This window comes from Eleutherodactylus coqui, chromosome 1 (genome assembly GCF_035609145.1).
Source record: "Eleutherodactylus coqui strain aEleCoq1 chromosome 1, aEleCoq1.hap1, whole genome shotgun sequence".
Taxonomy (NCBI): domain Eukaryota; kingdom Metazoa; phylum Chordata; class Amphibia; order Anura; family Eleutherodactylidae; genus Eleutherodactylus; species Eleutherodactylus coqui.
The window spans coordinates 443,066,230-443,078,371 of record NC_089837.1 but is presented as its reverse complement, the minus strand read 5'-3'; the positions used below and the strand labels follow the sequence as shown (position 1 = coordinate 443,078,371).

Below are 12,142 nucleotides of genomic sequence, written 5' to 3'. Positions count from 1 at the left end.
TTAATGCAAGGAGATCCTAACTAGAAGTAGAGCACCTGCCCTGATGAGGGTTATCCCACCCCAGAAGCCTGAGGACAACCCCTAGTTGATAAATGTTTACTCAAATGTGTCACAAATATACAGGATACTAGATGTGACAACACCCTATATTCAGTGAGAAAGCCATACAGGACTTATCTGAGCAGAGACTCGGGGCTGGACCATAAAGGTACCTTTTACATGGGGCAATTATTGCCCACATTATTGCAAAAAAAAAGCGGATTCGGGTAATAATCGTCCTGTATACAAGCACTGAGCATGCGTTGGTGTGGGGGATCAGGTGGGCCTGGACTGATGCCTTGATATTACATTGGTTTTTTTTTTCTCCAACATGGCTGGTAAGCTGTGACGATAAGCTTTTAGAACTATGAACGTACTCTATAATGAGAATGGGGTCCCAGACATGGTGTCTTATAACTGAAGACCGATACAAGACCTGTCCATTGTGTTCGATGGAAAAAGCTGCAATAGAAAAAAAACTGTCATCTTTTTGTTAAGATTTTTAGTACTTAATGAATTTCTGATTTTGCCTTCTTCTGTTTTAGATGGCTCCAGACCTTCCCAAAAAGAAATCATTTCCTTGCGTGCATTTATGCTGCTTTTCCTGAAGCAACTCATTCTTAAGGTATATCATGATTATTTTCACTGTGCTCAGCCTTCTTTTTGCAGGTCTGGCAGGTATAATAAATTGAAAATTTCTAGTGTATTCTCAGAGTATGCAATCTCCTGTGCAGGTTAGAAAATGAAAACCATGATCTGATTTGGTTACTAAGGGTAGAAATGAAAGGGAACTTGACCATGGGGAACAAGGTATAGTGACAGAAATGCTGTTTTCAGCACTCTCACTTATACCATTCGGTGAAGGGGTTTAATGAAAATTGTTTTGGAAAGTTTGCAGCACTTGCCTGAGAGAAGTCTGATGTCGGAGCTCATTATTCTTCATGGATGGCCCAATCGCCCTCCTCCTCCCTCTAGAGACTAATTACCAGGTCTCTCCATATGCACAGTAAAGGTCCTTTTACATGGGACAATAGTCTAGAACATTGCCCAACGGTCGTCTGAAGAATTATCGCTCCTGTGCTTTTAGCCACAGGGGCTGACAGGGGAACAAGCACACAACACTGGCCCATGAGTAGCTGGCCGCCCTTAGTGTATGTTAACACATAGCAGGTTTACTGCAGATGTTCAGCAGCAAATCCGCGCCAAAATCAATACCATTTAGGGCGGATTTTGGTGTGGTCCACAGCAGATTTCATCCCTTTGAGGGGGTGAAAAAAAACTGCACATCCGCACAAAAAAAACACATATTTCTGGTGTGGAAAATCAACTACGTGCAAATGCACCATCAGGGTGTTTCACATGTGGCTGATTTTGGTGCAAATTTTGACACTAATCTGCAGAAAATTTTACTCTTTTAATTAAATGGGTAAAGTTCACTGCAGATCCATGTCAAAATCCGCGTCACAATCTGCACGATTTGTGGAATTTGACAAAGATTTTAGTGTGGATTTTCCACTGTGGAAAATCCCCAATAAATCTGTTTTGTGTGGATCCACGCTTTGAGTCGAAACACAGTTCGGCAAACCATGGCCAAACAAGTTACTGACAAAACTGTGAGGCCATTATCTGTCTACTGTGGATGGCTGTGTACAGGCAGCCCCACTGTGCTCTTCCACTTTTAACCTGTTGACTCAACATAAATACAGTACCAGAACCAAGCTAATGACACAAATACAGCACTGGAACAAACCTAAGTACAGAAACAAACATCACCAGTACCAAGCCCAGAACAGAAATGCAGCACTAGAACCAGCTCATAATATAAATACAGCCTCAGAACCAGGGTCATAAAACCTACCTCAGTATATAAATACTGCACCAGAACCAAGCTCATAACATGAATACGGAACCAACTTCATTATATATGGCTAGCTTCGGACAAACCTATTACGAGTGTTCCAGCATTGGTTTACTGCCCTGAATGGACAGCATCGTAGGGATCTATGAACTGAGTAGGCTGAGAGCAGAAGCAGCAGCATGCTGAGAACCAAGGAGCTCCATAGCGAAACTCAGAGAGGGGGGGGGGGGGGGGAGATTATAAATATATATTACACACTCTTAGGCAACCTTTTTAACATGGTATACCTAAATATAGTGGCTCAACTTTTAGTACACCTCTAAATAATTCAGGTACCATATAATGTACTCAAATAGTGACTTGACAGTGATAATGATTATAGTGCACCTCCCTCCAGTGATCACAGGGGATGCCTTCTCTTTGGATCCAGACTGCCACAAAGATCTCCGCCAGCCAAAACTTGCATCTGCGCACCCTTCCTATCTTGCTGCTGCAACCCCTACTGAACTTCTCAGTGTAACTCTATAGCAATAATGTGCCCACTTTGGTTCCACCAAGTAATAGTGCTCCCACTGTTGTCCCACTAATAAACAGTGCCCCGCTATCAACCCACCAAGTAATAATGGCCCGGCTGTGGTCTCACTAGGTAATGGTGTCCCCGATATGGTCCCACTATGTAATATTAGCCATGTTACAGGCCAACTATGTATTATTGGCCCTGTTGTTGTTACCAGTTGCATTGCAGACCCACTGTGTGGCGCGTTTCAGTAACAGAGACCCCATGTGTGTTTCCTAATAGGGTCCACTTGATAATAGGGGCCCCCTTTGTGTGGCTCCACTTGGTAATAGACCCCACCTCTTTTTGGCCCCACTTTGTATTAGAGGCCCCCTCTGTGTGGCCCTACCCAGTAATAGCAGCCCCTGTGCGATCTTCGTGAGCTGCGGCCCAGGTAGTGATTACCTTGCCTAATGTATATACACACTTCCCCTGCTGTATAACCTCACGGTGTGCAGTGGAACATCCGTAGCATTTCCACACCAGATTTTGGTGCAGATTCACCGCTTATTTCACCCTTTCAGTAGAAGAGATGCTGCGAATATTGATGTCCGTTTTTCCGCTGCTTATTTTAGCAGTATAAGAAATGATAGCTTCTCTGTGATTGGTTACTGTGGCTATCAAGACAACAAAGACAGACTTTTCTTTTAGAAAGTCTTCATAAATCTGCCACATGGTATTTTCTGCAGCAGCAGAAACATTTTTTTTTAATCTCGTGGAAAGCAGAAAATTTACGCGAATAATCTGCATGCCCCAAATTAACATAAGAAACACATTGTGAACACTATCCACAGCACCACGGTTGAAGAGCTGCCGGCAGTATCAGCCATTATGTTGTGATGTGCCCAGAGGTGCAGAGAAGTGAACGGGAACCACTTCCAGCATCTGCTCTAATGTGGGTAAATCGATAAAGCTTTGAAAAAAAACAATTCACTTGGATGTTCTTCCTGTCGCTGTATTGTCAGAGACAGGCTACTTTTCCTTGGTCCACCCTGTATAACAGACAACTGTGTCATCTGTCCTTATTACTGTCTCAGCAGAGTACGGTAGTCACAAATGCATAAAACCTTGCTTTGTAAATTGAGCCATATTGTCACAGCGTGGTTCTGCTGCTTGTATATTACCTCCTGTTAATGTCATCTCTCTGGTCTCTCATTCCATTGATGATAAACATTAAGAGTTTGGATTATTCTGTGTGTCATAAATGTTACCTACAGTATATAAACTTGTTTTATTTTTCCCATTAGGATCGAGGGGTCAAAGAAGATGAGCTCCAGAGCATTCTAAATTACCTGCTGACGATGCATGAGGTATGCACGGGATTACTGCATGGTCTGCGCCTGTCTGTAAAGTTTAATCAGAATGTTAGAAATATGAAGGTTAGGAGTTCAATCTGAGCACAAGTTTTCAATTATTTGGTTAGTGTCCCTGAATCTGCTGGTTTTCGGTCAATTAAACAAAAAAAGGGGAAAAAAACAACAACAAAAATAAATAAATAAAATTAAATTAAAAAAAAAAAAAAAAAAAAATAAAAAAAAATATATATATATATATATATATATAAAGTTATTGTAAAACTCAACAGGAAAAACAAATTTGATCCATTAAGCTAATTTTCATTTAGTGGAATTACTTGGTAATTGGAAGTTCAGATGCTTGTAGTTTATCATTAAGTCCTTGTAATGCAACTCGACTTTCTTGGTGAGCTTGAGTTTATACAACTCAGCCTATTTGAGCACAAAAAACCTGCAGTGTTAATACAGTAGGGCGCAGAGTTGCCAATATGCCTTTTTTTTTTTTTTTGGACAACATATCCAAAAATCACAGACAGCATTTTTTTCGGACACCTTGAAAAATCATGAGTCATAAGTGATATGTCTGGAAGTCCGAAAACTGATAAGACGACATCAGAGGCATTTACTGTAAAAATAATTCTAATATTATGCATAGGTTCTCTGGCTTCAAAGAAAATCACAGATGCATCAATATATATTTGCTAGAGATGAGCGAGCATACTCGGTAAGGCGTTAACGAGAGGGAGCATCGCCTTTTTCCCCATGACATCATGACAGCATACGCTGGAGGTTGCTCACCTGCTGACCTGAAGGGACAGGAAGAGGCAGAGTATAAAAAGCACCTCCCCTCCACCAACACCAGTGTTTTTCCTGTCCCTTCAGGACAGCAACGGCAGAGCTCCAGCAACGCTGTCCCATGCCGGAGGAGGACTTACCGGCGAAGCGGCGGCGTGGATTTTTCGGGCAGCCCCGGCAAACCCAGTGGGAAGGACCCCATCTGGGAGCTTTCCGGGGACTGCGTGGGCCGGGGCCCAAGTACGGGTTGCCGGCACCACTGCGGCCGTCATTTCGGGCGGCGGCCGCCATCTCCGGTGGGCCGGGGTCCAAGTACGGGCTGCCGGCACCACTGCGGCCGTCATTGCGGCGGCGGCCGCCATCTCCGGGTCCAGGGCCGACAGGAGCGCTCCAGGGGGCGTGGTTTCAGCGGATACAGCGCGGTGACGTCTGACGCTCCGCAAAGGGGGCGTGGCCTGCCGCGGCCGGCGCCTAATTCAAAAATCTGCTGTCCCTGCATCAGCTGGTGGTGTTTCTCCACGCTAAGGAACGATCCTAAGCACAGGAAGCGTTCCTGCAAGACGCAAGATGTCGGCCAGAGAGGACCCAGAGACCCTCCAAACTGTAAGTGGTCCAGTGGACCAACCTACACCTGCACTACATACACTTCCCGACTAACAGAGTTTCCCTTGTCTTACAGGACAGGGATACTCAAAAACCGAGGGAGGCTAGACGAAGGAGTAAAAAATGTCCAGTATGTCTAACCAAACTCGACGACTCCTGCACAAAAACGTTATGCGCTACCTGCTCCGCAAAAGTTTTGCAGGGGGAAAAAACTTCCCTTATGGCCGAAATTCGGTCAGTCGTCCGAGAAGAAGTGCAGTCCTCCCTCTCGGACCTCCAACCTGGGCCTTCTGGGGTTACACGCAGGTCGGTTCCGGCGGTGTCTGAGTCTGACTCCGACATAGCGGAAAATGTGGATTTTGACGGGGAAGTGACGCAGGAGGACAAGAAATATCTTTTCTCTACCTCAGACATGGATCAATTGCTAAAAGCGGTACGCAGGACCATGCAGGTGGAGGAAGACGTGCAGCAACCCCGCACAGTCCAGGAGGATATGTTCGCGGGGTTACTCCCGCAACAAAAATCTTCATTCCCCGTAAACGCCGCACTCAAGCAGCTGATTCTGAATGAGTGGGAGAGCGTGGATCAGGCTCCGCTAATCCCCAGGGAATTTAAAGAACGCCTGTTATTTCCGGGAGATGAAGTGTCCTTTTTGGACGAGATACCTAAAGTTGATGCTGCAATTGCCATGGTATCCAGAAAGTCTGGATTGCCCTTTGAGGATACGTCCCACTTAAAGGACCCGTTGGACCATAAGGTGGACACAACCATGCGTAAAGCCTGGTCTACCTCCGGTCTCATCACGAAATCTAACATCGCGGCCACTTCCGTGGCTCGTTCCATGGCAATCTGGTTGGACCAATTCGCAGCCCTAGTCGACCAAAAAGCCCCTAGGGAGGAGTTCGCAAGTGGCATCCCTCTGCTGCGAATGGCAACAGGGTTCCTGGCGGATGCTTCAATGGAAACAGTCCGCCTCGGAGCCCGCATGGCAGCACTATCGAACACCGCTAGAAGGGCAGTGTGGGTGAAAGAGTGGTCAGGGGACGCAGCGTCCAAAAATAGGCTATGTACCCTACCGTTCCGGGGCGGGCGTATATTCGGACCAGACCTGGATCGTCTGCTGGAGAAAGCAGCTGACAAGAGTCACGGACTGTCTGCCACCAGACCACCCAAGAGACCCTTCACTCCTCATCCCTCGTCTACGTATGCCGGGAAGGGGAAGACCGGAAGATGGTCTTATCCAAAGGGCGGAAGGGGTAAGACTTTAACTTTTGTCCCTCAGCCCATACTTTCGAGCCCGGTAGGGGGTAGACTGGCTCGCTGTTCCAATAGCTGGCGTAGTATTACAACTAATGAGTGGGTACTGCACCTAGTGGCGGAGGGGTACAGGATCGAGCTACTATCCCGCCCCCCGGACAGGTTTATGATAACCCCAACCCAGTCTCCAGGCCTAGAACAGGCTCTGTTGGAGGGCGTACGGAACCTGCAGGGTCTCGGCGCGGTTATCCCGGTCCCTAAGAAGGAACAGGGAAAAGGTTTCTATTCCCCCCTCTTTCTGGTTCCCAAACCAGACGGCTCCCACCGCACCATTATCAATCTAAAACAACTGAATAAATTCATTGAATATAGGAGATTCAAAATGGAAACCATTAGAACTGCAACTCCTCTAATTGCCAGGGATAACGTAATGGCTACAATAGACCTTAAGGATGCCTATTTTCATATCCCTATTTACGCCAACTCACAAAAGTTCCTGAGGTTTGCGCTGAGGATGGAAGGGGAAATCCGCCACTTTCAGTTCGTCTGCCTACCATTTGGAATCTCCTCGGCTCCGCGAATTTTTTCCAAGGTCGTGATGGAAATGGTGGCCTTCTTACGAAATCAGGGTGTCATGATCATCCCCTACTTAGACGACTTCCTGTTGGTGGCAGATTCCCCGTCTACCCTGAGATCACACTTGGAGTCCACATTGCAATTATTTAAGGAGCTTGGCTGGATTGTTAACGAGTCAAAATCCAACATGGAGCCAGAAACCAGGAAGAAATTCCTGGGTGTCCTCCTGGATTCCAGTCTACAAAATTCGTCCCTTCCTCCCCTAAGAAAACATCTTATCATAGAGGAATGTTCCAACCTCTATAAAAAACATAGGGTAACGATAAGAGACGCAATGCGGATCCTGGGACTAATGACTTCGTGCATCGGCGTGGTCCCCTGGGCCCAGTTCCACAGTCGCGGACTCCAGTCACTAATTCTCCAGAATTGGGACAAGTTGCAGGCTTCGCTTGATCAGACAATCCCTATTCCTGCGGAAGCCAGAGCTTCACTCCGTTGGTGGGTGTCGTCGGACAACCTGTCTCAGGCATCCGATTGGAATTTGGACCCGGCTGTAATAATCACGACCGATGCCAGCGCCAAAGGGTGGGGGGCCCACTTTGAAGGCGGTTATGTACAGGGGGCCTGGGACGTTCACGAGAAAGCTAGCTCATCGAACTTTAGGGAGCTTAAAGCTGTATGGAAATCCCTGCTTAGCCTGCAAACACGGTTAGTGGCGAAGCATGTGAGGATCTTCTCAGACAATATGACAACAGTATCACTCATTCGCCACCAGGGTACCACCAGGAATCCTCCACTGCAACGACTGGCGGGGCGGATCCTTCAATGGGCGGAAGGCACAACAAAGTCCCTATCGGCCTTTCATATAAGAGGAACCGAGAACTCAGCCGCGGACTTTTTAAGCAGAAGGAAAGTGGACCCAGGAGAGTGGGAACTCCATCCAGAGGTGTTCAGCCTTCTTGTGGAGAAGTGGGGGGTACCAGAAGTAGACCTCTTTGCGTCAAGCGCAAACACCAAATGCCGGCTTTTCTTTTCCAGAGGCGCAGAGAAACAGGCCTTGGGCACTGACGCTCTCTCTCACCCCTGGGATTGGGACCTAGCGTATGCCTTTCCCCCTCTACCACTAATCCCACTTCTGCTAAGGAAATTACTGCAGTCAACCCTAACAGTAATTTTTGTAGCACCATATTGGCCCATAAGACCGTGGTTCCCCCTCCTGAGATCCCTGTCAGTGGGAGAGCCCTTCCACCTTCCAACAAGACCGGACCTACTGTCGCAGGGCCCTCTTCTTTACCCGGAAGTTCACAAGTTCAGGCTTACGGCCTGGAGCTCGAGCGGGTAAAGTTCCTAGGGAAGGGTCTTTCCCCTAAGGTTATTTCCACCATTAGCGAGAGCCTTAAACCCTCGACACACAAAATCTACTCCAAAGTCGGGAAAAAATTTTCGGAGTGGTCAGGCCAGGACATCCAGCAGCTGGATCAGCCAGACATCCGTAAAATCTTAGATTTTCTCCAGGCGGGCCTGGATAAAGGTTTGAGTCCGAATACGCTCAAAGTCCAAATTGCGGCCTTGGGGGCATTCTTCGATCTCGCGCTGGCGGAGCACAGGTGGATTAGGAGATTTCTTAGAGGGGCGAGCAGATTACATCCATTCACACGGCCCACGGCACCACCCTGGGATCTAACCATAGTCCTTCAGGCCTTATGCGACCCCCCCATTCGAACCGATTACGGATCTATCCATCGCCTGACTGACATACAAGGTAGCCCTGCTTGTGGCAGTTACGTCGACCAGACGCGTGGGGGAAATCCAGGCCCTCTCACGAAGGGCCCCATATATGACTATCCACCCGGACAAAATAGTTTTTTCTTTAGACCCATCCTTCCAGCCTAAAGTATTGTCAGATTTCCACAGGGGCCAACCAATAGTTATTCCAGCCTTTTGCCAAAATTTCAAAAATGCAAAAGAACAAAAGCTCCATAATATAGACGTCAAAAGAGCGGTACTAGCGTACCTTGAGGCAACGGAAAGTTTCAGGAAGTCTGACAAACTTTTCGTTCAATTTCAGGGGCAGGCCAAAGGAAAGGCCGCTTCTAAAGATGCGATCGCCAGGTGGCTCAGGAGAGCCATCCAGGAGGCTTACAAGGCCAAGGGCATCCCCCCTCCAGAAGGATTGAAGGCCCACTCAACGAGAGCGGTGGCATCCTCTTGGGCGGAGAGAGCGCACACGTCGATTGAGCAAATTTGTAACGCAGCCACATGGACTTCAGGCCATACTTTCATCAAACATTATAGGCTGGACTTTAAATATAGTCAGGACGCATCCTTCGGTAGGAAGATGCTCCAAGCCGTAATCCCTCCCTAAAAAGCCCATGCCACTTATTTGGTATTCCTCCAGCGTATGCTGTCATGATGTCATGGGGAAAACGGGAATTTTTTCTTACCGATAATTCCCTTTCTGGAAGACATCATGACAGCATACGGGCTTCCCCCCCCCCCCCCCCCCTAGTTTGTCCAACACATGAGGTAATGTGTATGCTTTGACTTTGTCTTCTGAGGTGTGTGATGTCAATAAAAACACACCTTCTGGTTAAATAGCTGGTCACTGTGGTCATTTGGAACGCACTGGTGTTGGTGGAGGGGAGGTGCTTTTTATACTCTGCCTCTTCCTGTCCCTTCAGGTCAGCAGGTGAGCAACCTCCAGCGTATGCTGTCATGATGTCTTCCAGAAAGGGAATTATCGGTAAGAAAAAATTCCCGTTTTCGAGTACCTGCTGGCTCGTCCCTGAAGATTAGGGGGGGGCCGCGGGGGTTGGGGGCGGTGGGGGGCAGCAAAAGGGGAGCGGGGAGGAGAGTGAGAGAGATCCCTCTCTCTCTCCCTCCCGATCCCCTCTGCAACCCCGCCCCCCCCCCTCCCCCGAATCTTCAGGGCCGAGCCAGCAGGTACTCAAAAAAGGCGATGCTCTCTTGAGTATATCGCCTTACTGAGTATGCGCGCTCATCTCTAATATTTGCATATTTTATGGACAGTAGAACAAGAGGCCTATGTATATGGACTGGTATGGAAGTTATGGACGGTTGGTAATCCTGGCTGACGGTTGGTAATCCTGGCTGACACATTTGAGCGGTTCCATATCGTAGTAGTTGGTGTGACCAACAGCAGCAGCTCTGGTCCCCTATTTTGTGGTACTCAGAAAAGTTGTCACTTTTCTTTAGTCATCAGTTGTCAAATATTCCCTTTTGAAAATACCAGAGTCCTATTACTAAAAATAACAAATTGTTCCACACTTGCCTTTCCAGTTTCCGTGTAGCTGGTTATATGGTGTGTACTTTACTAGGTCCGATGACTTGCCCTACTTGACATCTGACCAGGGATGCCTATGGCAGCCAATGCAGTTGTGTACCATTAGCTGACTTACTCACATATAAAGATTGGTAGAGGTCGATGTAGCCTTCGGCATGGGGATTATGGAAAAGAAGACTGTTTGATAAGCAGAGTCTTCTAAATGCACTGATCTGCTTGCTTACTAGTTCGAACACCCATCCAATACCGAATAACTAGTGTGGTCAGAGATATATTCCTGCTGTTGGGTAATGGGTAGCTGAGTACAGGCTGTCGTAAAATTCAGAGTGTGTTGGCATTCCACTACCCATAATATGTGCCAGTCATCTGTATTATGTATTTTTGTGTGGTGCAGAGTGTTAAGGCAGCTGAAATGCAGTCCTAAGCTCTCGCTCACGACCTAAAGGTTGCAGGTTCAATCCCCGCTTGGTTCAGGTAGCCAGCTCAAGGTTGACTCAGCCTTCTATCCTTCCGAGGTCTGTAAAATGAGTACCCAGTTTGGTGGGAAAGTAGTAAGTAAATTGCCTGAAAGCGCTGCAGAATAAGTTAGCGCTATACAAATAATAAGACTACTTAGACATTTAATTTAGCTTTTTCTTCTGGTGGACTGAAGGATCTAAGAGGGGTAAATTAAAGTTCTCTTTGTACTTATGTGATATATTTAGGGGTAAGGAATTTTGACGATTTGTTGGACAGCTATCTGAGCAAATTTTCTTGTGCGCCAACCCAAATAAATTTCAGTGCTCTTTCTAATGCAGACCTTGCCAGTCCAGCCCTAGGCACTTTTTCAGCAAATTAGATATTATGTGCAGGGTGGCACAGGCACATTTTGAATAGGCAATATTCTAATACTGCATGATAGCTGAACATGAGCCATACATTAAAGCTTGCTTGTGAATCTCCGTAAATGAAAGGAACGGAGCCTCTTATTTTATTATTAATGCACGTAACTTTCAGTTGGATAGATCTAATATTCTGCACCTTCGTGATGATGGGATTGCTGGTAAGATTGTAATGTGCATTCCCGTACAACCTGCTAGCGTCGTCATCCGGACTGACAGTGAACCAGAAGCTGAAATCCGTTATCAGATCTGTGAATAACTGTCTGCAGGATGAAAGAAAAATCATTTTAAATCCGACTATAACGTAGCAGTGAAACCTGAATTATTAAATGGAGAGACCTGTGCTCTGAATGTAGATGTTGACCATGGCCAACCCTTCGTTCTCCTTAGAACATTTCTGATTTAATCCCGAACGAATCCTGGTAAGGAAGCAAAAGAGTTTCTAATCTGATCGAGATCTAGTTAAAGACTGCTGATGTTTAGTTTTGGGGAGCCAGCCAGGAGGCAAACCTTTAACACAAAGCGCCTTGTATTTCCTGTTGTGTGAATTTTTTAAAATCTTGTTTCTTTGTTTGCTGTTTCCAAAAATTAATCTCTTAATGGCTCACCTATCTAGTTGTACAACCATAGGCCCAATGTCTGTGGGTGGATTGGATTTGCGGAATCCGCAAAACAAGCTGCCCATAAGGAGCACATGGGCATCCGCACATAAATTAAAGCATGCAGATTTGTTTTGCGGACCTTCTGTGGACCCACACGGACGGCTTCCATTGAAATCAATGGAAACTGTCCGATCCGTGGCCCATCCGCATTTGAATTACGGACGGGTCACAGATCCTGCGGGAAAGCAGGAGTTTAAAAAAAAAACTCCACTGCGCATGTGCAGTGGCGCAGCGGCCAACGCTTTCGCACACATCAGCAGTGAAGAAAATAGAATACCCGGACGGGTAAGCATTGTCCTCGGCCATGGATCGGGTC

General features: G+C 46.9%; 1 protein-coding gene across 3 annotated transcripts in view; it reads left to right on the top strand.

Annotated features, from left to right (window-relative positions):
- NBEA (neurobeachin) overlaps positions 1-12,142 on the top strand; it is a 673,719-nt gene that overhangs the window by 242,397 nt on the left and 419,180 nt on the right. For all 3 annotated transcript variants that reach the window (XM_066582838.1, XM_066582846.1, XM_066582830.1), the window contains exons 14-15: positions 585-664; positions 3,701-3,763. In XM_066582838.1, coding sequence (XP_066438935.1) covers positions 585-664; positions 3,701-3,763 — 143 coding nt within the window. The remainder of the gene's footprint in view (positions 1-584; positions 665-3,700; positions 3,764-12,142) is intronic.